We start from the raw sequence: 27,070 nt of genomic DNA on the forward strand, positions 1-27,070 counted from the left end.
CTGTACATTCAAACCTATGAAATTCACGAGACTCCCAACCATACCTGTCTCTCCATTTACTTAAGTCTTATGTATATATTTTTTAATTCTTAACACACAGGTGTCAATTACTGAGTAGTTCAAATACTTCGTTACTCCTATCCACACATTTCTTTGTAGGGAGAGGTGGTGAGAGTGGCATATTTGAAGCTTTGTTAAAAATTCTTCATGTAGGTCTTTAGACCTTTCACCAGCAACTTGAAGTAGTTTCTGTGGCTCCGTTCAGGTTTACATCTGAGAACAATTCTCAGATGTCCTGAGACTCCCCCTCAGTTCTCTGGGTGTTACACAGCTGTGGGTGGCATGTTCTCAGCTGGACATTCAACTGGGCACAACAGGTATATCACTGAACTCAATTTCTGAACACACGTTACTAAGGATGTATGACACACAAACTTGGAGTTCCAGTGGGCTTTTATTGAGATAAAGGAACAACAACAACAACAAAAAAAAAATCAAGATTTTACCAATCATCTTTTCTGAACCTTAACCGCAGTAGACTCTGGTCCATAAATGTGTACATACAACATAACACATCCCAACAAAAACAGAGACCCACTGGAACATTAGCCAATTAACAGAAAGCCAATTTTCCCAAATATTTTCAAAATTTTGAGTTCCCACTGCTCACTTCTCAGTGGAAAGTGGTCCCTTGTGGCTAGGGACATTAGAATTTTCTATTTTTACCAAACCAAAATAATAATAATTTCAAGTTTCAAAACAGGGAAGTGACTTTGTTTTCACCAGGCACCCCTCCCCCGCAACCACTGGTTAAAATACAGCAGCCTGTATCTTAATAACCCAGCCCTACCCCCTCCCTTGCCTTGCCCAGCATTGTCTACTGGAGAATTTAAATACACTTCTGTTGGAACCTGTCAGCTGTGGAGGGGCAGAGTCCAGGTGCCAGGATAGCTCCCTCTGACCTCATGAACTGTTTTAACCTTTGGACACTTCACTCTTTACCCTAAAGATGAGTTACTAGATCAGAGGAGAGATTTTATTCTTTGGGAGTTTTAAGAAACTATCTTTAGGAATATAAAGTAGAACTATAAGCTCATCAAAGTCCACTTAAGTTCACCAAAAAGCTGACTCACTTCAGCTCCCAGAGGACAATAATTTTGCTTGACAAAGGTTATTTGGCAAGATAATGATTCCATAAAAACAATTTTAAAGATACACAGAATGCTGGGGGGAAAAAAAAGGCAAATTAAAATAACATGGCTTAATTCCCAAGAATTTATTTCATCTTTTTGTTACTCATCTAGAAGGTCAGGAGTGTGGCTAAAGGCAGTTTCTGATGAGGTTATGAGCTTTCAAAGTGTTTCTAAATCCTTTGTGCAGACACCCACCCTTTGGGGGCACAATACCCTCCCCCTCCCACCCTATTAAAAAAACAAAACAAACAAAAAAACAGAAGTGATCAGAATGAGATGTTCTGAATCCGACAATTTACGCTAAAGGCTTTGTGCTGTCTTGTTTTAAACCAAGCCCGATGGTATCAGACACAAAGCAAAAATTAAAGGAAAGATGCTCCCATCTCATTCTGAAAACAAAAATGAATAACCACACCACCCCCCACCCCCAGCTTTTTGGGCCAACCCATGTTATATACTGGGATCAAACTAAAAATAAGATATATTTAGGTTTTCCTCTCCCTTGCTCTTTCCAGAAAGATCTTAGAAGGAACTTACTGCACTCCCCAGGGAAAGGCAAGAAAGCCATTTCCTCCATCAAAACAATGGGGAGAGACACAAAAGCAAAACCATAGGCCAGAGGCAGCATGGTGTGTAACAGTCCATAATCCATTACACAACTATACAACCAAATAGACCATGAATTGGATGCAGTTTTAATATTAAAAATAGGGACTAGTTCTCACTGAAATGAACCACACTGGAAAAATAAAACCATTACTGAAAACAAAAACAATATGAAAATAATTCCAATAACAATACTGAGGGATCCCCAAATTAAAAAAAAAAACAGAGGGGGGTAGGAAAAAGACCAGGCTTTAACCCAGTCGTTAGAGCATCTTTCCATTTCACAATTCCTAGTCAGGAGTCAAGCACCAAAACTGGACAGTTGCTTCTACAAAACTATGTCCAATAGTGGTGTCCCAGATAGTTTAAGTGCCACTCCTCCTCAGAGGCTGTACTTCAGTAATACTTTGCATGTTTAGTCTGTGCTTTAAGAGGGACCCATAGCATGTGGCACCAGGCTCAGCAGTCCAAAGTTGGCAGACTGCACTTTTTCTTAAATAGTCACCCACAGGTCTTCTAGCGAGATTAAAAAAAAAAATTGAGTTTATACTCCTGTCTTGCTTTCGCTCTAATGAAATGATCCCTCTCATCTCGCCAGAGGTGGGGGAGAAAGAGAGCTGCATCAGTACAAGGGCAAGATTTTTTGGTCAAATGTTAACACCTTTTAGATCCCCTCCCATGTCCCTTTCTGGGAAAAGGTTAGCTCTTTATTAAGTACAGTTTGCGTTTAGCAACCAACATTGACTGGGCAGACATGAATGACTTGACTCCCAAAAATGAGCTTGCTCTTTTTTGGGTTTGTACTGTGCAGCTCTTGCTACAGTTGTTACAGAGTCAGGGCTATGTCTGATCAGGAGGCATCTGTAGGATTTTGATCCCCAGGGCATTTTGGATGAGTCACAAAACAGGTTTGCTCAGAATTAGGCAGGTCAAAAAAGCAACTTCAAATAATTGATTTCTTTATCCAGATGAGTTAAGCATAAAAGCATATGCAGGACTTGCAATATTATAAGGTTTTAAAAAACAATAGAATATGGAAATAATTTTTTTGGTTTTTTTTTTTTTTTTTTTGCTTTTCTCCCCTCAGATGCCTCCTGATTGACCTAGTACACTGGGTTAAAGGGAATTAAAAACATTAAAAAAAAAAGTTCACTGGTTTTGATTCATCTCACTCCTTTTGCCTGGAGATCAGGCCAAACATCAAGCATGTTGGGAGGGGCACAATTTAAAGCAACACTATTTACTGTAAAGCATTTGCCAGCAATTTACAGTGCAGAATAACGTAACAGTTCCTGTCACAATGCAAGCAAGCAGCTCTCTTGAAGCATGGAACTAAACAACTCTTCAGGGGTTGCCCATTGCTGCAGAAGCTTATGAAATAATGTGGGCAGAGGGCAACACATTTACACACTACAGGAGATGATCCACAGAAAATTGAGCTCCTGAACTGCTAACGTTGCCAAAGCTGGTACCGGTTAACATCCTGAAATGCAGATCCACGCTTTATACATACATTGTTCAAGGACACTGCCACCCAGCAGAATTCCCACACTGCAAGCAGATTCATCTTTGCCCTCTTTTGCAGAGATTTTGAGCTTCCTCTTGAACTTTTAAAAAGGAAACAGTATCAGAGAGTCTCAAAAAAAATCATTTTGAATTACAGATTTTTGAAGCTTCCTTGATCCCTCTGATAAGTCTGCTAAAAAGGTTACTAGATGAGGCAGTGCGGCGTAAAGGGTGTGTCCCAGACTTATGGATCCCTCTTTTAACACAAGGGTCCCATTGGTGCCTGCATTCCATATTAAGAGGCCAAGAACTTTTTAGAATTTAGTGTTGCGGAAAACTGAGCCCCTCTCATCTTTAGCTGCTCCCATAATCACTCTAATCCCCTTAATCCCAGCAACCTTCATCCAGAAAAAAAATATTATATATATATGTATATATATATATATATGAACCCAGAAAAAAACTTATTTACAGAGTTTATACAAGTATACACACCCAATTTTCTATGGGACACGCTTCGCCACAGAGGAAAGAGGGTCAAGGCTCTGACATGTCTACACATCAAGTGCCATACTGCTAATGGAGGCGTATGTAAACCAGTCTTTAGTGTTCTGTTATAGAGCACAAAGGCTTGTCATATGGCTCCTGCAATGATTGACTGCTCTTTCCTTTGAGAGCGATGATGTTGGATCTACTCAGCCCAGAAGAAATTTTTTTACGTGGGATTGTTTTTTTTTTAAATACATGTATTTACAGTGCGGATGAACTGCGGTTGCATATCAACTCCTCCACATAAAGAAAAGAAAATGGTGTTAAACATCACTAGTAAGTTTCATCTTGCAGCCCTGGGCTTGAGTAGAAAGGGAAGAAAAAGATTTCAATTTGAAACCAAACTGAAAAAAGACAAATTCTAAAATATTAAAGAAAACAAAGAAAAAAAAAAAAGAACTACTATTGTTGATTCCTTGGGCTGTGTCTAAAGATGATATTCTGAATGGTCTCATAGCATAAGGCACTTCGCACAAATAAGTAATAAGCTCTTCAGGCTTAAAACGGATGAGTAATCAGGGAGAAGTTGAAATGCGCGAGAGTCAGCTGTTGGAGAAATTTGAATTCGTAGACAAGCTTGTGTATTCTTTGAGATTCTTCTCTTTTTAGGGTTTCTCTCCTTCTCTTCTTTTTCTTCCTTCCTTGTCCCCTTTCCCCAGAAAACATATTTTTTTTTAAAAAACCAGCAGTTAGTGCAACTAATGTTCAGTCAGCACACAGTGCAAACAAGTGGAACAAAAAAGGTATATTCCTTCTTTTCAGCTTTTTTTCCTCTTCACCAGTTAAAAAAAGAAAAAAATGTCTGAGCTCTTTTAAGTCTTCATAGTTCCAAAATAAAAGAAGATGAAAAACCCACAAAGAGAAGAGCATCCCCCCAAAAAATGATGTGTCACAGATCCAAACGAGCCTCCTGTAGTTTGTCAAAGCCTATAGAAAAAGGGAAACACGAAAATCAACATCTGTAAAAGCAACACAAACTAGGATACACTGGGTTTTTCACAATCCTCATCTAGTAATTTCTATTGAAGCCTTTACCTATTGTAAAATTCTCTGGTTACAATTAAGGAGTTTCTATCCTGAGAAAAACTTGGAAACCAAATGTTCTGGTAGCAGATAGCTAGCATTCATTTACAATAATTGAGGCAAGGGGGAAAAATGTATCTTACCTGAGCCGAAACAGTCTGCAAAGTACTTAGCAAATGTCACCTAGTTCTGTCTACTTGTTTTGTGTTTGATAATTCAGGAAAAAGAGGCTAAAGCCTCATTCTTTAAGCTCACTGTAATTTAGAAACTATCTTGTGAAACTAAATGAGATTGAAGGAGATTCAAGATGGTGGAACAGCGTAAGGACACGTTTTAATGGACGGAGACGCATTTAATCAGGATGAAGCAGAGAGGACACATCCCAGAAAATAGGAGAGGAGAGAACAACAGCAGAGGGGTACCTGGAGACTGACGGACACAGGAAAGCAGCGGACACAACCGTGTGGTGTGGCAGTGACTGATACTCTAGCAGCATTCAGCTAACGGTGATCTGAACTCCACCAGCAACCAGGTGGGAAAGGACTTTCACTGGGAACTCGGGAGGTGAGTCCAGACAAAGAACTGTCCGTCCTGCTGGTCCGTTTGATTTGATCAGGAGCAGAGACAGAGAGGATCCCAGACGGACAATGTGAGAACAGGGTGGATTTCACAGCCCAGTCAGCCCCTTAGAACCAAATTGGCCACCATTTTGCCTAAGGAGGCAAAGGCAAGGGTAAGAGTTGATCATAGCCAAGCTGACTCAGTGAACTGCATCAACATGGTATTCTACAGGTTCCACCCAAGACAGGTCTGGGTAGCCCTCAGATCTGATGGCCAGCAGATCAAGAGCTCTAGTAGTGGGTACGTCAGGTGCCATTTCTTACAGTGTGGCAAAGAATTTAAGACTGCAGAGGACAATAGTGAACTGCGCATGTGCTGAGCTCACAATAACTCACTAAGTTCAGTGGATTGCACTGGTCCTGCAGGAAAATAATGCTGACTGTGGCATTGTACGGGTCAAAATAGGTCCGTGTGGCACCTAAACCTAACTGCCAACAGGTTCCGGCAAGATCAGCACCAACAACAACCTAGCTATATAGGATACCTAGTGTTCTCTAATCCGGGGATCTGCTCAAACCAAAAGTGGGAGAAAGGTTGCAGAGACAACAGTGTAGCCTCAGCATGGTATCACAAGAGGTGTAGACTGGTGAGCCAGAAGTTGGGGCTATGGAGTTCTTGGTGGAAATCTGACATAAGAACCCAGACCAGAAACTCACTGCAGGTTGTGGCACAATTGGCTGCAAGCAAAGAGTTGTGTACCAATCACAATAAGTAAAATCGAACTGTAGACCTGTGGGTGACATAGCTTAGGAACCTGCCCTAAGAAGACTCTGCTAACCAGAAGTACAATGATCAAGAGCAAAAGAAGAGACAAAGGCACAATGAATATTACTGAAAACTCTTCTGCAAAAGTGCAAAACCCTTTGCAAACCTCAGAGTTAACTAAGGAAGAAATCGAGAAAATGGGGGACAGAGAATCCAGAAAACTCATTTTAAAGCTTCTGATCAACAATGGGAAGCACATATAAGAGTTCAAAGAATTTAAGGAAGCAATAAAGCAAACCAAGGCTGATACATCAGAAATTAAGAACATAGCAAATTAAAAGTACAGCGGAGAGTCTCCAAAGTAGAATGAAGCAAGCAGAAGAAAGAATCTCAGAATTGGCAGATATTTCCTGTCATCAGGGAGAAGCAAACAAAAATCTGGAAGCAGAGCTGGATCAGGCCAAAAAAAAGTATTCAAGAATTGAAAGACACGATTAAGAGCCCAAATAGAAGAGTTATGGGAGTCCCAGAGGTGCAGAAAGAGAAGCCGAGTTTGCAAATGTATTTAATGAAATAATAAAGGAAAATTTCCCTAATCTAGAGAAAGAATTGGGAAACAACATCTAGGAGGGGCACAGAACTCCCAACAGGCTTGGCCAAAAGAGATCTTCACCAAGACACATGATCATCAAGCTCTCTTCAATTGAACATAAGGTAAAGATTCTTAAATGTGCACGTGAAAAAAATCAGTTGACATATAAGAAATGCCAATTAAACTCACAGAAGGTCTCTCCCAGGAAACTCTACAGCCAAGAAGAGAATGGACTAACATATTCCAGAGTCTAAAAGAGAAAAATTGTCCACTTGGATAACATATGCAGCAAAGCTTTCTTTTGTCTTTGAAAATGAAATAAAATTTATCCACAGTAAAGAAATGTTAAAAGAATTTGCCTCTTCCAAACCTTCCCTACAAATGATGATACTTCAAGATGTTCTCTTGACAGAGAAGAGGAATAGCACCCAACAAAACCAAAGGCAAATGGGAAGAACATCCCAGTAAAATGACAACAGAAGACTAAATCAATGAAAAACCTGTTCCTAAAATGACAGGACCAAAATACCACCTGTGCATATTAGCCCTGAATATAAATGGCTTAAGCTCAATCAAATGTCAAAGATTAGTAGACTGGATTAAAAAACAAAACTCATCTATTTCTTGTCTAGAAGACACACATTTCACCAACAAAAATCAGTGGAATCTATATCTCATGGGATTTGATGTTTTCGGTTAGTTTCATCTCTTCAAAACACTTTCTTCTGATTAAATCATTCAATGACTCATAGATCATAGAGTAGCATCATTTTCTTCAAGAAGGTTCTTGATTTTCATTTCTTCAGCTACGTATTAGTCATTTAGTAACATTTATTTAACTTCATGGTGTTGTTAAATTCTTTTTTCTTCCTGATGTTGATTTTGTTTTGTGATTCTTCATTTAAGCGGATTTATAGTAGCTATGTAACAGAGACTGTTGTACCTAGTAACACGTTATTTAACTTCATGACATTGTTAATTTCTATTTTTCTATTGTTGATTTTGTATTATGATTTTTCATCTGAGGGGATGTACAGTAGCTGTGAAATAGAGACTAACATCCAGATGTGAAGATACAATGCCATATGCATCTCTACTTCCAGACAAAGATGGACTTACAATGAAACTGTTTACTATATCTTGACAATAGGATTCTGGACTCTCTGCCATTGTCCATGTCTGCTATGATGGACATATGACTGTGTAAGAACTATACTTTAGTAATGATATAGAGGAACTAGGTGGGGGTCGGGGGGAAATTGGGGCTGGGAGAAGGGAAATACCAGCAGCCTATGGAACTGTATCATAAAATGATAATGGACATTTGAAAAACGAAGTCATCCTCATAACCTGATTAAAGACTTGGTAATAAAGAGATTACACAGGTATCTTTACTCAATTTACTAATATATCCATTAGAATGCTAACAGAGGTTTCATTACTTTGGGAGTCTAAAATTATGTTCTGTTCACCTTTCACACTGTCCTGGAGCCTGCATTCCAGATTCTCTAATGAGATCTTAACCTCATTCAAGAGACATTTGCTATTTATTGTGTTTCACCTGTACTGCCATTAAATATGATAAGGTATCCAATTTCTCCCAGGAAGAAACTGCATTAACTGAAGATGGCTGAGCCTGGGGGCTGGTGCTGGGTTAAGCTGACCTTCTAATATTGACATCCCACCCAAAAGTACTGTTTACAGTCCCACCTGCTGTACTTCTGTTCTAACTTCCTACCATTACGCCTGGCAAGGCAGTAGCAAGTGACCCAATACCTGAGCTCCTGACACCTATATGGGAGTGGGAGATCAGGTCAGAGAAATACAGGTATGTACAGTTGCTGATTTTACTAACAGCAGTAATCCCACTGTTGACAGTATATTTTTCTCTTTAACTTGCATATTAAAGGCAGAATTAGGAAGAGGGAAGGCAACAGAGGGGAAGCGAAAGAGGAGGGAGTGTGGGAATGAGGGGAAGAGAGACCATTCACCTGCTGGTTTACTCCCCAAATGGCCAGAGCTAGGCTGATCTGAAACGGGGAGCTTTTCTGGTTCTCCCACATGGGTGAAGGAGTCTAAGCACCTGTACCCTCCTCAGGTATCTTGCCAGGTGCTTCAGTGGATAGCTGCACCAGAAGCAGAGCAGTGAGGACTGTTGCCCCTATGGGATGCTGACACCACAGGTGACAGCTTTACCTATTACACCAAAGCACTGGCCATGACAGCTTTTTAAGTTTTCCTTTGAGACCAGATGATCTGAACTGTGAAACCAGTCTAACAACACAGGGGGAACTAGTTGGTCTTGTTTGGTGGTCTGTACCGTTTCCATGGTTATACCTGTGAATGGTAACCTAGTTGCTGGGTAGGAAGGGACTCTACTGTAAGAGAATGGAAATACCTTAACTCGCTGAGTTAGAATTTTAAAGCTGGTCTTTGGTATCCCCCTTTGTGCCAGACAGTGATGGCAGCATACTTCCTTCCCCCTTCAAAGGTTCTGCTCACTCAGCTGTCAGGTACTCACATGCTTGTTAAGGTTTCTCATCTTCTACAGGCTCGCTGTGGTATTCTGCCACATACAGGCTCTTGTCAATGTTGCTTGGGATAGGTTTAATTTCTGTTCCCAGCTGCTCCTCAATACTTTTCAGGTTGAAACGATCATCATATGTGATCAAGTTGATGGCTAAGCCAAGATGACCAAAGCGACCTAGCAACAAACATTTAAATTCATTTTTAAAAAACTAAGTATAAACATCAACATGCACGTGCCAGTCTATAAATGGGGTGGAAAAACTCACATTAAGACTAACTTTTTTCAGTATCACTGTGAAAGATACTTATCAAACACATATTATGTCAAAACTTCAAGTTTCACATTCCAAAGTACAACAGTGAGAACTCCATATCTATGGATTCAATCAACCACAGCTCAAAAATACTTGGGGGAAAATATGTTTATGTACTGACCATGTAGATCTTACCCAGTAATTCCCTAATTAACACAGGTTAAAAAATATTTAATATGGACAGTTCAAACTGTCTTGGTATTCATTAGCTAGCGATCATTCAAAATATATGGAAAGCTGTAGAGAGTTTTATGCAAATATCATGCCACAGTCTTGAACCTGCACAGATTTTGAAATCCCCAGAGAGTCCTAGAAACTGTTCTCTGTAAATTTTGATGGTTGGCTACATTTTATCTTTGCGTAACAGAATAGCTGATTATTTCCAGTCAAAAGTTATCAGTGAATAAACTGATATATAAAGCACTAATTGTCCTCATATTAAGTCATTTTTAACTTTCTTAATAGTTCTAACAATAGGAAAACTTAAGTCTTAAACACTGCACAGATTACTGTTAACTCACTGTTCTGAGCATTCTCTCTAAAGGGTGTGAAAAAAGGCTTAGTGCCTTTCAATATCATTCTTCACAGGGAAACAAAATGTAGTGATTATATTTTTCAATATGTAATTTCCAGGAAAGCCATTGCCCTCTTCCTTACCTGATCTTCCAATACGATGAAGATAGGTCTCTGCCAGCTTTGGGAAGTCAAAATTAATCACCACATTCACAGCTTGGATATCAATACCTCGGGTAAACAGGTCTTTAAAAAAGAGAGATTATTTTCATTAAATCTTTCAACTAAAACACAAACATGGCTTCTAATATCACACACCTCTTTTAACATTTTGATCTAGTCTTAACCCTAGGTAAACTGACTTCATTCAAAGGTAATACCTTTCCTGATTATTTATCACAACCAGCTTTCTCCGCTCAAGGCTGCCTTTTCTCAGTACTGTCAACAGGTTTTAAAAATAAGCAAAGGTAGGGCCCGGCGCGGTGGCGCAAGTGGTTAAACGTCCTCGCCTTGCACGCCCGGGATCCCATATGGGCGCCGGTTCTAATCCCGGCAGCCCCACTTCCCTTCCAGCTCCCTGCCTGTGGCCTGGGAAAGCAGTCGAGGACGGCCCAAAGCTTTGGGACCCTGCACCCGCGTGGGAGACCCGGAAGAGGCTCCTGGCTTCGGATCGGCATAGTATCGGCCCGTTGCGCTCACTTGGGGAGTGAATCATCGGATGGAAGATCTTCCTCTCTGTCTCTCCTCTCTGTATATCCGCCTTTCCAATGAAAAAATAATAAAAATAAATCTTTAAAAAAAAAAAAAAATAAGCAAAGGTAATTTTGTAAATATAAAAGACTAGTAAGCCTTAAATGCAAGAGATGGGTATAGCCAGTAATTTTCTTTAAACTACTTTCTCAGAGTTAATCTATGATTCACAAATCTAGAGTAATGAAAAAGGAAGAAATAAAGTGTTTGGTCTAACAACTGAGATGGCCAAATACCACATGAGAGTGCCTAAGTCCACTGCTAGCTGCAGGTCCTAGTTTCCCTGTAGGGGAGAGTCTTGGAGCAGCAGGCGATGCCTGACCCATACAGACATCTGGAAAGTAAACCAGAAGATGTGAATTATCACTCCCTTTCTAAAGTTAAAAATTAAGGGAAAAGAATGACAAGTTGTTCCACTAACAGTAACCATGTATAATTTAGAATTAATCCATCCCGTTCTGCTACATGATTTGATCTAGGTTAATTTTCTTTTTTTTTTTTTAATTTTTAAAAAAGATTTATTTTTATTATGTTTTTATTGGAAAGGCGGATATACAGAGAGGAGAGACAGAGAGGAAGATCTTCCATCCGATGATTCACTCCCCAAGTGAGCGCAACGGCCGATACTATGCCGATCTGAAGCCAGGAGCCTCTTCCGGGTCTCCCATGCAGGTGCAGGGTCCCAAAGCTTTGGGCCATCCTTGACTGCTTTCCTGGGCCACAGGCAGGGAGCTGGAAGGGAAGCGGGGCTGCCGGGATAGAACCGGCGCCCATATGGGATCCCGGGAGTGCAAGGCGAGGACCTTAACCACTGCGCCACCGTGCCAGGCCCAATCTAGGTTAATTTTCAAAATCTCCAGGGCAACATTGTGACAAATGGGGCTAACCCTAAGGCCTACAATTCCAGCAATTCTTATGGTTGCTGGTTCGTGTCCCAGCTGCTCTACTTTCCATTCAGTTCCTTACTAATAATGTGCCTGGGAAAGCAGTGGAGGATGGCCCAAGTACTTGAGCCTCTGGTACCCACATGAGAGACCTCAAAGAAGCTACTAGCTACTGAATCCAACCCAGTCCAGCCCGGTTGATGCAGCAATTCATGGAATGAACTAGTGATGGAAGATCTCTCTCATTTTTAAAGATTTATTTACTTATTCCCTCTATTATTCCCCAGTCTCAATAATACATTGATTCAAACTCTGAAAAACCTATACAAACCCCAAATCTTTGGAAGCTATGTACATGTATGAAAGTTAAACAGCTTATTCCTAGACAACCAGTGGATCAAGGAAGAAATCAAGGAGGAAATTCAGAAATCTCCTAAAAATTATGAAAAGAGAAACACGAAAAAGCAAAACCTTTGAGATAATAGCAAAAGCAGTACCAAGAGAGAAGTTTATACCATTCAGTGCCTACATCAAAGAAACAGAAATATCTCACAAACACTTAACACCATAGCTTAAGAAACTGGAAAAGAACATAGAAAATCCAAAATTATTAGAAGTCAAGAAATAACAAAACTCAGAACAACAGTGACAGAAAAGTTCTAAAATGCAAATAAACACTACAAGGAAGCTGATGCCATAAAGATAAATCAAATTGATAAACTCTTAGCTACACAAGAAAATAAAGATTCATATACATAAAATCAGAGACAAAAGGCATTATAACTGATACCACAGAAAAACTAACTATATGGCAACAAAACGGAAGATAACCTGGAAGAAATGGACACATTTCTGGAAACAAACACCTTACCAAGACTGAATCATGGGGGGCTGGCATCATGACTTAGCAATTTAAACCACAATGTGTGATGCTAACATGCCTGTGATTCCTGGCTGCTCTGCTTCTGATCCATCTCCCTGCTACTGAGCCTGGGAAAGCAGCAGCAGGTGGCCCAAGTGGGAGAGCAGGAAGAGCTGGCTCTTGGCTTTGGCCTGGACCACGCCCTGAACCAATGATGGTTGAGCTCTCTCATTCCCTGTCTCTCAAATTAAATATATCTTAAGAAAAACAAACAAACCCATCAAAAAACTAAAGCATGAAGTACCAGAACATATAAAATACAAACAATGTATGTAGGAAAGCTGAATCAGTAAAAAGTCCATCTCTCATCAATGAAAAGCCCAAGATCAGATGGTCTCACTGCAGACTGATTAGCAGTAATGTGTTTCTTGAATTATTTCAAAAAAAGAGGGAGGAATTCATCCAAATTTACTCTATAAGGACTTGATACCATATCCACACCAGCATAAAATAGGAAAAAAAAAAAATTGCAGGCCAATATGCCTGATGAAAATATACAAGTAAGTCTTTGAAAAATACTGGCAAACAAAATTCAGTAACAGAGATGACAAATGGTTCACCATGTGAATCAATAAACATGATATACCATACACCGACAGAATGAAGGACAAAATCATATTATCGTTTCAATAGTCAAAGATTTAAAAAGATTGAAGAAATTAAAATTAAGTAAAGAAGAAACACACCTCAATACAATAAAGGTCACACACAACAAGCCAAAAGCCAGCATCACAGCAATTTATAGATTCAATGCAACCTCTATCAGAATTGCAATGGCATTTTTCACAAAGCTAAAAGAAATACTACTAAAATTTTTATGTAGCCACAGAAATCCCTGATTAGCCATAGCAATTTTGAGCACATGAACAAAACAAAACATTGCACTAACTGACCTTAAAATAAATTAGAGGTGCATACCTTGTGGCACAGTAGGTTAAGTTGCCACTTGGAACCTGCATCCCATATTGGAGCACCTGGGATGGAGTTGTACTCCACTGCCCACCCAATTCCCTGCTAATGGGCCTGGGAAACAACAGATGACAATCCAAGTAGTTGGATTCCTATCACCTACATAGCAGGTTCATAGAGCTCCTGACTCCTGGATTCACCCTGGCTATCCCTAGCTATGGCAGGTATTTGGGGAGTGAACCAGCAAATGCCAAGATCTTTCTTTCCGACTCTGTAACTCTGCCTTTTAAATACACCAATTTTAACACCAAAATAAGCATATGTTAAATACATTATAAAGCAAGAGTTTAAAAAACATGGTATTGGTATAAAAATATACAGTCCAAGGGCACAAAACAGAGATTCTAAAAGCCAACTACACATCATAGCTAACTACTTTGACAAAGATGCCAAGAACACGCACTGGAAAAGACAATCTTCCCAACAAATCTGCTCAGTAAATTGGCTATCTACATGTATAAGAATGAAACTAGAATCCTCCCAGCATGCACAGAAATCAGCTTAAAATTAATTAAAGACCTATAAGTGAGACCAACACTGTGACACAGCACCATGATTCCTGCCTCCCATATGAGTCCTGACTGCTCCACTTCCAACCCAGTTCCTGGCTACTGCACCTGAGAAAACAGTGGAAGGCAGCCCAAGTACATGGGGCCCCGCTACCCGCACAGGAGACCTGGACAGAGCTCTACATTTTTGGCTTCAGCATGACCTACTGGAAAATGCACCAGGAGATTTAAGATCTCTAATTCTGCCTTTCAAATAAATAAATAAATCTTTTTGAATATTTGAAATTACTACAATGTGCAAAGCTTTTTGGAATCAGATCTCGAAAACATGGGAAATAAGAATAAACAGAACTTTGTCAAGCTAAACGAGCTTTTCTCAACAAAAGAAACCAACTACCAGAGTTAAAAGATAATCTACAGAACCAGAAAAATATTTGCAAGTCATATATCTGACAAGGATTTAATAACCAGAATAAATAAGGAACTCAACAGCAAAATCCCTAAAGAATCCAAATTTTAAAAATGAGCAGATCAGACATTTCTCAAAGACAGACTTATAAACAGCCAGCAGGTACATCAAAAAAATGTCAAGATCACTAATTATCAGGGAAATACAAATCAGAATCCCAGGCAATACCATCTTATTCCAGTAAGACTGGCTATTGGCAAAGAAACAGAAATTAAATGCTAATGAAGAAATGAAAAAAGGGGACACCCTTACATTATTTGTGAGGATATAAATCAACACAGCCATTACTGAAAACAGTGGAAAGGTTCTTTAAAAACTAAAAGCAAAACTCAAATCCCATCAATGGGTATATAACCCAAAGAAATTAAAATCAGTCTAGCACCATTCACAACTGTCAAAAACAGGTATAACCAAAGCATCCATCCACTAGATAAAAAAAATGTGGGATGAGCCCGTGGAGCAGCAGTTAGCACATCACTTTGGATACTGACAACTTGCATCAGAGTGCCTATGCTTGAGAATCAACTCCAATTCCAGCTTCTCACTAATGAGCACTCTGGCAGACAACAGGCTCAAATACACAGGCTGCTGCCAGTTACAAGGGAGGCCCAGATTGAATTCCCAGTCCAGGCTCATGGCTTCAGACTGACCCAGCCCTGGCTGTTCTTGACACCCGGAGAACAAAAGTGGATGGAATTTCTGTTGGTCTGACTTTCAAATACATATCCACATAAAACTTTTAAAATCAAGTGAACTTCAGGAAGTGAATATACATTTTAAAAGATTACAAATGTACAGGGCTAGTATTGTGATACAGCGAGTTAAGCCGCCACTTACAAGAAAGGCATCCTGTATGGGTACCAGTTTCCTCTACTTAGAATCCACCTCCCTGCCAATAGTCTGGGTCAAGACAGCCTAAGTATTTGGTCCCCTGATATCCACACGGGAGATTCAGAGTTCCAAGGGCTGAACCAGAAGATGAAAGATCTGTATCTCTCTGCTCCTGAAACTTCACCTTTCAAATAAATAAATTAATCTCAAACTATCAATAGACATTTGCAGAATGAACTACAATAGATATTTAAAACTTAATTTATAAGGCAACCCAACTGTACAGACCAAGAAAGAAAGCCTAAGAGAAATATGACTTGCCTAAGGTCACATGGTTAAAAGGAAAAATTTAAAGACTCTGGGCCTGACACGATGGCTCAGTTGACTAATCTTCCCAGCACATAGAGCAACAGTTTGTGTCCCATCCAGCTCCTTGCTGGTGGCCTGGGAAAGCAGAAAAAAGAGGATGCACTGACATGGAAGCTCCAGAAGCAGCTCCTGGCTTTAGACTGGCTCATCTCTGGCTGTTGCAGGAGTGAACCCATGGATGGACATCTCTGTACATCTGCCTTTCCAATAAAAATAAATAAATCTTTTTTAAAAAAATTCAAAGATTTGGGACCTAATCTTAAAATTATAGGAGTCTAATGCCCTTTTATACAAAATCTGATAATTCTCTATTTTACATTTTGAGTGTGTCAATGTTTTAAAGGTCATGCCTACTAAGTAAACATAAAGATGTTAATTCACAATCACAATAACTGTCCAGATTTAAGACAAACAATATAAATTAACAGTGCATAGGATACTTTGTAATTTCTTTATTCTTTCCTACCAACTCTCATTTGGTTAGGCCAGCAGTTTTACAAAAAACCAAATTCCTAAATATTCTACACTTGATCTTAGCCAAAGGCCAAGAAACAACAGATTTCTAAATATTTTAAATCTTGACGTCAACAAGTTATAGTGGGTTTTACGTGTGCAAACACTCATAAAATATCTACAATACTTCCATTAAAATCAAGTTTCTTCTCTTCAGATGAAAAGGTATGTAATCTGCCTCTTCTGCTCTACATCATCCACATTATCTGTTTTAGTTATGCAGTAAAATAAAGCACACTAGTTTGCTTCTAAGGGAAAATTTTTAAAAATCACAACTCCTCGTAGTTTCTTAGTATAATTTCCTATGTGTTATCTAAAACTATTTTGGGGGCATACAGACTCAAAGCTAACTTAAAAGACAGAGGTGAGGTATGCATGTCAGAAAAATTATCTTTGGTTTCAGATATATAGCCCAATTTTAGGAGTTTAAACTGAAGTTCATGTTCAACTTCTTAACTTTGGAAAATTTATTCTTTTTTTTTTAAAGAAGACCTTATTTTTATTAGAAATGTAGGTTTATAGAGAGAATGAGACACAGGGCAGAAGACTTTCCATCTACTGGGGTTCACTCCCCAGAAGGCCAACCACAGCCTAGCCAATCCAAAGCCAGCCTACGCGGGTGCAGGGTCACATGGACTTGAGCCATCCTTCGTGGCTTTCACAGGCCACAAGCAGAGCTGGATGGGAAGCAGAGCAGTTGGGACTTGAACTGGCATCCATATGGGATGCTGGTATTTGCAAGTGGAGGATTAGCCAGTTTAGCCATCACATCAGTCCCAACTTCAGAAATTCTTAAAGTTGCAGTGGAGGATGTTGAACTGTATTATAGGCAGAAGTGAATGAAAACAGGCTAAGCAAAATAGAAGTAGGGACGAAAAATATGGGTAAAGGCAATATTAAATACGTACCAGTGCAAACAAGATTGCGGCATAAGCCATTTCGGAAATCATGAAATACACGATTTCGATGTTCCTAGGAAAAAAGCCATGTGTCATGTTTGATTATAATTCATACAAAGCACCAAATTTTCATTATTTCTATCAGTTCCTTATTCTAAAATGCTTACATAAATGATTCCATGACAAGGTTTTTTACAAAAGCAAATATGAACTGACTCAATCTGTTCTTAAAGAGTTGATAGAAACTTGTTACGAAATTATACAGTATAATTTAGCAAAAAAAATCTTGCTATTGCTTTGAATTATTTAAATTACAAAATTTAAACACTGGGATTTTTTCCTTAATTAAGCAAAGAAAACGTCAGTTTAAGGGCCATATACAACAATCCTCCTTGTCTTTATTTTCACTTTCCATGGTTTCAGTTACCTGCAGTCCAAACCTAGTAAATGGAAAATTTCAGAAATGAGCCAATTCATACTCTTTAAGTTACATGCCATTATGGTGTGCCGAAATCTCCTATTCTCCTGTCCTGCTATACTTTGTCCAGCATCATCTGCCCTGTGTCAGTTCTCATTTCACAGTAATCGCAGTTAGCAGAATAACTACTGTGGTATCACTGCTTGCATTCCAGTTACCCTTATATAATAGCATTACAATACCTTAGATGGCTGTGGTTCACCTCACTTCAACATAAGGGTGTGTACAAGGTGTCATGAGACAGACCTCTCACATTTACACAGCTCTTATTATTAATGAGTATGTTGCTATATTTTTCCTACTTGTACTAGTTACTGTCAATCTCCTATGCCTAATTCACAATTTTATCATAGGTATGTTATGTACAGGAAAAACCACATCACAATCAGTATCAACCATATCAGATATCCACTGATAGGGTAGAATCTTACAAAGTATCCCCTCAAAGGTAGTGCTTTAGTAGTTAACTCTCATGTCCATATCATAAGTGTCTGGGTTAGGGCCCTGTATCCAGCTACCTGATAATGGACACCTGACAGGCAGCAGGCAATGGCTCAAGTATCTGGATTGATGCTATCCACATGGGAGACTCAGGCTGAGTTCTTGGCACCTGGCTCGGCCTGCCCACCTCTAGGATGGAATATCACTTTCAAATTATTAAAAATTGGATTTTTAAAAAACTAAGTACCGCCTCTCCCTCCCTACCCCCAGACAAGCAATAATAGTAAATAAAAAATCTGGATTGCAGTGTTGCCCAGCAAAATTATGTATTAATGGGAATGTTTTGTGTCTGCACTTCCCAATACATCAGCCACAAAATGTGCTCATGTTACTTCATTTTAACTAATTTAAAATGTGATAGCCAGTGGTTATTACACTCAACAGATCAGATCCAGAGATCAGCTGAGGAAGGAGGGGAAGAATAAAATTTCATTTCTCTATTATGTATTTTAAGTTCCAAAATACTTACTCATGCATTACTGCAATCTTTCTAACAATCTTGTGAAGCTCGAATATGTGCTATTATTGTTATAAAACTAAATCCCAGAGTTAGCTGAGAAGGGTCCTTTGGATGCTAAGGGATACTTTGTTCCTAACTTTAGGGTAATTAGAGGAGCATTAAAAACCAAACAAAATCTTTGAAATACTTAGTTTGTTGTTTTATAAATTATAAAAATTCTAGTTTTATACTTACCTGCCTCATTTTAGCATGAATATAGAAGCAAGAATAACCCAGTTGAGAAATCTTCTTGGCTAGCAATTCAACTCTCTGAGAGGAGTTACAGAAAATGATTGACTGGTTTATCTGAAGCTACAGATATGAGGAAGAAAAATGAAAACTTTGATTCAGTTTGTCCAATTTTGAAATATCTAGTAAACAAGAAACATAAATAACATGGTCTAAAACTTAAAATCTCAGGGTACAAAAGAAACAGGGGTTGTAAAAATGGTAAATCTGGAGTAAGCATAAGGTGCAACAGCTAAGATGTCACCGAGGACACCTGCACTTGGCATCAGAGTGCCTGGGTTTAAGTCCTGACTCATTTTCCAGACAGCTTCTTCCTATGTTCCCTAAGGGGCAACAGTGCACAGCTTGAGCACTTGGTCCTTCCCACTCTCATGGAGGACTTGCACTGAATTTTGGGCTCCTAGTTCCTAGAAGTCTGCAACTAGACAGATACAAAAATACACACTCTTTGAACAATGAGGATCAACTATATTAGTATAAAATTATTCTAAAAACATAAGGACTCATATGAATCATACAGTATCAGCTTAAGATCAATAACTGAAACTGCTTTTAAGGAAATAACGAGGACTTTTCTGCAGTGAAGATGGTGGGAAAACTGTTGCAACGGTCTTTTACCAGGATTAAATGAAGGATAATATTTAGGAAAGGAATCTAAATCTACTGCTTACCCTGGAGAAAAGTGTGTTGAGGCAGTGTACTTTTTGGCGCTCAGTTACATATGCGTAGTATTGGGTTACTCCCTTCAAAGTTAGTTCCTCCATCAGGTTAATCTCATAGGGTTTCTGTAAATGGGAATTCTAAAAAAAAAAAAGGACAAATGAAAGCAGATTCTCCCAAACTCAAAACATACTATACATTTCTGAAAATAAGGGATTTGCTTTAAGGAATCTTTCTTCAAAACAAGCACAAAGGATTTGTCAAGAAAGAAAGAAATTACCGCAAGATGTAGTATGTCAGATTCAGAAACATAACAAAGTGATAGCTTTTCAAAAATGTTAACCTTAGCAAAGTAGCTGAAGGTCAAAAACTCGAAGTAATTAGCATACACAGATACACCAATAAAAAGACGTAATAATCAAAATCATGACATTGACGAAACTTATACTCACCATGAATTTTTGTACACTAAGAGGGAAAGTAGCGGAATATAGTAAAATCTGCCTGTTTTTAGGTAACGTGAGAATAATATCCTCCATTATCTGTACAAAATCCTGTGACAGCAACTTATCTGCCTGTAGATCAAAGAGAAAACACTTTTTGGAAAAAAAAAGCGCAAAAAATTGTGAAAGAATCGGCATCCAGCAAGAGCATTCATGTAACATTCTTCCTTGTAAATAGGAAATTCACTTCAACACACAAAATTCAATGGCCACAAACTTCCAGTGATTGATGAGCTAGTACATGACCTCCTTTTATGAAAAAAGTTCTAGACTAAGTAAACCCTTGTTTCCATATCAATTTTAATGCGTTTCTCATTAGAAAGGTAGTATGTACAACGGTTAAAAGTATGAGTTCTGAAGTCAAGCTACCTAAGGCTGTAATCTTATTTCCTTTACTTAATTAGCTATATGTTGGAATACTGCTTACCTGCTTGTTACTTTCACTAGTTTTCACAACTGCAAAACTGGCCATGCCTACATACTGTAGTAACTTCTCCTTGCAGAGCTATAAAAATTATAATCATAGTCTCTGTCCTGCCAATTTGTCTTTTAAGTTTCAAATAAGTAAGTAAATCTTTAGTGTAATGACAGGATAGATTGTATGCTTTTTCACTTTTTTTTTTAAGTGAACAGAATGGGACTAGAATGAACTTGGCTTTGAGGTTACCAGTAACTCTTGTTGAAAAACAGTACCCAAACCATTTGGCGCTTAAGCAGTTACAGAACAGAATACTATCTTTTCAAATAAAAAGACATTACCTCATCCAATACTATCATCTGGACATGATCAACCTTTGCTACTCCTTTCTTGATAAGATCCAGAATTCTCCCAGGGGTAGCAATCACCACGTGTACTAAATAACACAGAAAAAACACTGATTAATTTAGCTTAAATGAAAGAGAAGAGCATTTACTATCTTCATAAGAGACACCACTACAAAAATAGGAGTATAAAAAGCACACTGGTTTTTAGGATACAAATTTTCCTTTCACCTCAGGAGAACTAGAGAACATTTATTTGTTCCATCCATACAATTGGATGGGCAAGTTACAGCTTTTCAAGTCACATCTCAAATAGTGAACATAATCCCCTTATTTTAAGACAACCACCAAATGATTAACAGTAGGTTTATCAGGCTTCTGACAAACTATCAATGCCTTTAATCTGGAAGCAAGGACATTCAAAAGATGTTTTATGATCAAACAAAGCAATGATTTTAAGGAAATACCATAGTGCAAAGACTGTATCAAGGTAAGTCTCTGTGGGGCAGTGAATTAATTTGCCTACAAGAACGGTGTAATGCTGGTTTAAGTCCCGGCCTTTGCTTCCAATCCAACTCTCTGCTAATGTGTCTGGGACCCTGAACTCATGTAGGAAACTCAGCAGTTCCTGGATCCTGGCTCCCACTCCAGCTTTTGTGGCCATGTGGGGATTAATCAATAGATAGAAAATCCCTCTGTTACTCTGTCCTTCAGATGCATATTAAACAACAACAAAAGTATACATCAATTACATAAACAATTTCATGCTGGTTATTTTGTTTCAGTTTTCCCCACAAACGAACACAAAACAGCTTTTCTTTAACAGCTATTTGGAATTCCATTCAAATTACGCCCCCATGGGGACTGGCAGGGCTGGCTAGGCTGTAGCTCCCATCAGCTCCAGCTGGAATCGGGGTGGGCCGAACAAAGCCAGGCTAAAGCACCCACTGGCAAATGCTGAGGTGAGGCAGGCTGTGCCAGACTGGGCTGCAGGACACAACCAGCATATGAGAAACCTAGGGTTGGTGGAGACAGACCCAGTGGGGGGCTGAGGGACCCCCATACTTGGCCATTACTCCCACTGGCGAGCATGAGAGCTGGGATGGGGGAAGACCAGGCTAGACAGGGACACAACATCTGATGGCCTACTCATGAGCTGGATCAGGGACAGGCCAGGCTGGGCTGACTGTACTTTCTGGTACACGCATAAGCCAGAGTGGGTGTGGGTGGTTTGGGCTTTCCTGGAGAATCAGCTAGCAGATGCTGGCACAGGGGCAAATTCTATCAGGCACAGGCATGGCATGACAGATGGTGGCCAGTGTGGACTGGATAGTGGGGCTGGTTATGATGAAATGGGCTTCAATGCCCACTGACATGTACGAAAGCAGAAGGCGATATGACACAGATGGGACCAGTCAGCTGTACATACTGGCAAGCATGGGAACCAGGGTAGAGGGTGGGCCTGGTAGAGGCTATTGCTGGTTGCTCCAACTACGCTGTAGCTCCCGCTCGTTTGTGTGAAGGCCAAGTATGTGGTGGGCAGGATCAGGCATAAAATACGGGGTTGAAGACAGAACTGACCTAGCAACTGCAACTACCAGTGTGTGTGTAGGCTGATTTGGGTGACAGATTGAGCTGGACCCTACATTAGCACACACAAACAACAATCAGGTCTGGGATGGCCAAAGATGAGGTTTCTTTGGTGTGCCCCTACCAACTGAACCACTAGACTCAGAACCACAACCATGGAGAGAACTGCAATTTCCATGGTATGATTGTGGAGTGCCATGTGTCAGAGTTGGGCCTCCTCAGTGGCTCACATGGAGCAGTGCACAGCATATCCAAATAGACACGGAGGATATGACAGTACATTGAAGCCTCCAGAGGAGACCTGGTACCATGGCAGAGGACAGAACACAGAACAAACTGATCAACTACTCCAAACAAGCGTTGGCAATGAATATCTGGGCAGACGGACACTCTAAGGCAGACCACGGCAGTCAATGGATTCTGGAGAGATTTCATCTCAACTGGAGTGGCAGGATCAACAGCAATTCAGGACTGCTGAACTATCAAAACATCTTAAGAAATTCATGGTGTTGTAAATTTCTATTTTTCTTCCTGTTGTGGAGTTGTATTGTGCCTTTCCATTTAACGGGATATACAGTAACTGTGTAATGGAGACTATCATACCCAGATGTGAGGACATAATGCATTATGTATCTCTACTTCCAGATCAAAGATGGACTCCCACTGAAACTATGATATCGTAACAATAGGATTTTGGACTCTGCCACTGTCCATGCCCACAATGATGGACATACGACTGTTTTTGAAGAACTACACTACAGTAATAATATAAGGGAACTCAGTTGGGGCGGGGAGCAGACTTGGGGAAGAGCGTAAAGGAAATGTCAAGGCCTGTGGAACTGTATCATAAAATGATAATAATAAAAAACAAAACAAACAAAATACACCCTCCTATAGCCAATTTCCTGTCACATTTAGGGTGGGTTGATTTTTCAGTACTACAAACCATACTGCGAACAATATTCTATATATAGTCTTGCATTTAACCAATTGCAATTTCAGGGGAGATTCTTAAAAGTGCTAATTTGTAGTTTTAAAATATTCTACCAAGCTGTACATAGAGATCCAAATGGATTTAAATTTCTATACTGCAAATCAACTATTTTTACATAAATTCACATTATTGGTTTTTAACATTTTTCAGCTTCACCAAGTAGACACGTACAACGAATATAAATTCGGTTTCACTTACATTTTAAAGTTGTGACTATAATGGTGCACATCCTATCAATGATCAGTTTGCCTTTTCTTGGCATTTTTAAAATTGGTATTTTTACTGCAATAATTTTGTTCCTTAATTCTTAAACCATTTTTAATAACTTATTGAAAGGGAACATGTATAATTGAGAGCCATGCCACCCTGTGTCACTCATTTCCTACCTGTGTCATCAAGTCTCATTATGTCATCCCGCAAATTGGTTCCTCCTGTGGTTGCCATCACTTTGGCCCCTCCCATGTGTTTGCTGACCTGGATGCAAATTTGACTGACCTGTAGAGCAAGTTCTCTAGTGGGAACAATCACCATTGCTGGAAAATATCAAGAAAAAAGAGAAAACAGAACATGTCTGAATACCTTAAGAATTTAAGGAGCTCAGAAATATTAGCCCCTTGTAATCTAAATACCAAAACACATTCATTAGTAACTTCGGGGGCCAGTATTCAGGCACACTAACGTCAACACTCTGGATGTCAGCAACCTTTACGAGCAACAGTTCACCACCCAACTTCATTTTTTTCAATATTTCCTTTATCTTTATTTGATAAGGCAAATTTACAGAGAGAAGACAGAGTCTTTCCATTCATAGTTCACTCCCCAAATGGGTGCAATGGTTGCAGCTGAGCTGATTTGAAACCAGGAGCTTCCTCTGGATATCCCATGTGGGTAAAGGGCCCAAGGACTTAAGCCAATCTCCACTGCTTTCCCAGTCTACAACCAAGGAGCTGGATTGGAAGTGGAGTAATCAGGACACAAACTGGCACCCATATGGGATACAGGAGCTGGCAGGCAGATCAGCCTGTTGAGACATTGTGCTGACCCCAGCTGCTTTACTTCTAATCCAGCTCTGTGTTTATGGTCTGGGAAAAGCAGTGGAGGGTAACCCAAGTGCTTGAGTCCCTGCACGCATATGAAGACTCGAATAAAGTTCCTGGCTTCAGCCTGGCCCAACCCAGGCTAATGCAACCATCTGCAGGGGTGAATCAATAAATGGAAGCTAACTCTTTCTTTGAAATAATATTAAGAGGGAGGAAAAAGGTGTAATTTTAATGGGCATAGGAGATATATCAATTTACTATGACAAATGTCAAAGTTTGTGAAAATGGAATTGAAAGATAAATTTTGGTGGGGAAAAAAAAAACCCAAAACCAAAAAGAAACCTTTTTTAAAGACTCCACATATTTTTTATTAGAGGTCCTAGCTAGATTAATGTTTGACAATCATTCAACAGTTCCAACAACCAAGTAGGATTTCTGCTTATATCATATGAAAGTAGGTAGAAATAACAATTATGGATAAATAAAGAGGAAAATTTTAAGAGACTGGCATTATAGCATGGTGGGTTACACTGTTAGTTGTAACACTGGCATCCCATAATGAAGCACCAGTGCAAGTTCCCCTAGACCTACTTCTGATTCAGCTTCCCAAGAACAAAGCTTGGGAAAGCAGCACAAGATGGCCCAAGTACTTAAGGCCCTGACACCCACATGGAACAAACAAACCCTTACCTATTGATGTAATATGGCAAATTAACCAGTGGATGGAAGATTTTTGTCATTCCCTTATGTCACTCTGCCAATCAAATACATAGTTCTTTTAAGATTTATTATTATTATTTTTTTTTATTGGAAAGTTAGATTTCAGAGAGGAGGAAAGACAAAGATTTTCTGTCCACTGATTCACTCCCCAAGGGGCCACAATGGGCAGAGCTGAGCTGATCCAAAGCCAGGAGCCAGGAACTTCTGGGTGTTCCACGTGGGTGCAGGGTCCAAGGGCTTTGGGCTGTCCTCAACTGCTTTCCCAGGCCACAAGCAGGGAGCTGGATGGGAAGTGGAGCTGCTAGGGTTAGGACCGGCACCCACATGTGATCTCGGCACACACAAGGCGAGGACTTTAGCTGCTAGCCTACGGAGCCAGGCCCTAAATACATAATTCTTTTTAAAAAAAATTTTAAGCAAACATTAGAGGTAAAATCTTAACTGTATTAGCTTACTCTAGGTACAATTACAGAAATCTGTTTTTCTTTCAACTGCCTATAATTCTTAAAATCCCAAAGCCAGAAGCCTTTAAAACAGAAGTTCATATTTCTACCAAAAACTCCACAAATACCAACTGCTAACAAAAAACCCATAAACAACAACAGTTCCACAGTTTACACAGTCTACTCCTCATGTTCTTAGCTTTAATATCTATAGAATGACACTGATTTTGCTAGTTTCACTGCAGTGCTATGTAAACTTTAAGTAATATAAAAAATATTTTGAAAATTAGAAATCTCTTCAAAGTTGGGAATCACATCTATAAACATGTAGGCCAAACACTGTCAACAGAGAGAAGGCTGTCTCCGGGGAGATTATCTTCAGTATAGCAAGATCTAACTGCAATTTTTAGTTTAAAACACAAATTTTTCTCCAACTAACCTTGTATATTGTCCTTCTTCAGGTCTAGCCGTTCAAGTAAGGGAATGAGGTAGGCACCGCTCTTGCCCGTTCCATTTTTTGCTCTAGCTAAGATATCCCTACCAGATAAAGCAATGGGAATGCTCTCCTCCTAAAAGAAGTAAAACAACAGAAAATTGTTTTTGAGTTAAGAATTGAAAACAAGTAAATTATTCTCTAAAACACACTAAAGGATCATTTTTCTTGGTATTGTTTTAAAGCCCTATATTCATCTTATATGAAGAGCATATATCCAGGGACATTTAAAGCAGGACTAGTCAACATCACCATCAGTACCAATATACAACTTCTTGTAGAGTACATTTTACATCGTATCCTAATAAAAACTGTGTATGTGCATACAAAGAAAATGGGGGAATAGGGGTAGGATATAAAATAAACCCAAGATATTTCAATTAATAATTGGAACTATCAGAAACAATTCTTTTTTTTTTCAAAGATTTATTTATTTATTTTTATTGGAAAGGCAGATATATAGAGAGAGGAGGAGAGACAGAGAGGAAGATCTTCTGTCTGGTGGTTCACTCCCCAAGGGACTGCAACGTCCAGTGCTGCGCCAGTCTGAAGCCAGGAGCCAAGAGCTCTTCCAGGTCTCCCAAGTCCCAAAGCTTTGGACTGTCTCCACTGCTTTCCCAGGTCACAAGCAGGGAGCTGGATGGGAAGCGGGGCTGGCGGGATTAGAACTGGCATCCATATGGGATCCTGGAGCATTCAAGGCGAGTACTTCAGCTGCTAGGCCACCGCACCGACCCCTCAGAAACAATTCTAAGCAAAGACTATACAGCAATGATATTTAACTATTTTTGACCACAACGAAAAATGGTGTATAAAAAACAGGGCAGCTTATCCTTGCACAAAATAAATTACAGCTATAAAACCTAACCTCT

The 27,070-nt window shown here is 39.4% G+C and overlaps 1 protein-coding gene across 4 annotated transcripts in view; it reads right to left on the reverse strand.

The window, feature by feature from the left end:
- Window positions 1-435: 435 nt before the first annotated feature.
- Window positions 436-27,070, reverse strand: part of DDX6 (DEAD-box helicase 6) — a 45,125-nt gene continuing 18,490 nt past the window's right edge. For all 4 annotated transcript variants that reach the window (XM_040977074.1, XM_040977071.1, XM_040977072.1 and 1 more), the window contains exons 5-14: window positions 26,145-26,274; window positions 23,889-24,035; window positions 20,916-21,010; window positions 20,106-20,228; window positions 19,665-19,793; window positions 18,940-19,056; window positions 17,276-17,339; window positions 10,296-10,397; window positions 9,317-9,499; window positions 436-4,781 (exon numbers count right to left, since the gene is read on the reverse strand). In XM_040977074.1, the coding sequence (XP_040833008.1) occupies window positions 9,324-9,499; window positions 10,296-10,397; window positions 17,276-17,339; window positions 18,940-19,056; window positions 19,665-19,793; window positions 20,106-20,228; window positions 20,916-21,010; window positions 23,889-24,035; window positions 26,145-26,274 (1,083 nt within the window). In that variant the 3' untranslated portion in view covers window positions 436-4,781; window positions 9,317-9,323. The remainder of the gene's footprint in view (window positions 4,782-9,316; window positions 9,500-10,295; window positions 10,398-17,275; window positions 17,340-18,939; window positions 19,057-19,664; window positions 19,794-20,105; window positions 20,229-20,915; window positions 21,011-23,888; window positions 24,036-26,144; window positions 26,275-27,070) is intronic.

The sequence above is a fragment of the Ochotona curzoniae genome, unplaced genomic scaffold (assembly GCF_017591425.1).
Source record: "Ochotona curzoniae isolate NIBS_2020 unplaced genomic scaffold, NIBS_Ocur_1.0 contig_2723, whole genome shotgun sequence".
NCBI lineage: Eukaryota > Metazoa > Chordata > Mammalia > Lagomorpha > Ochotonidae > Ochotona > Ochotona curzoniae.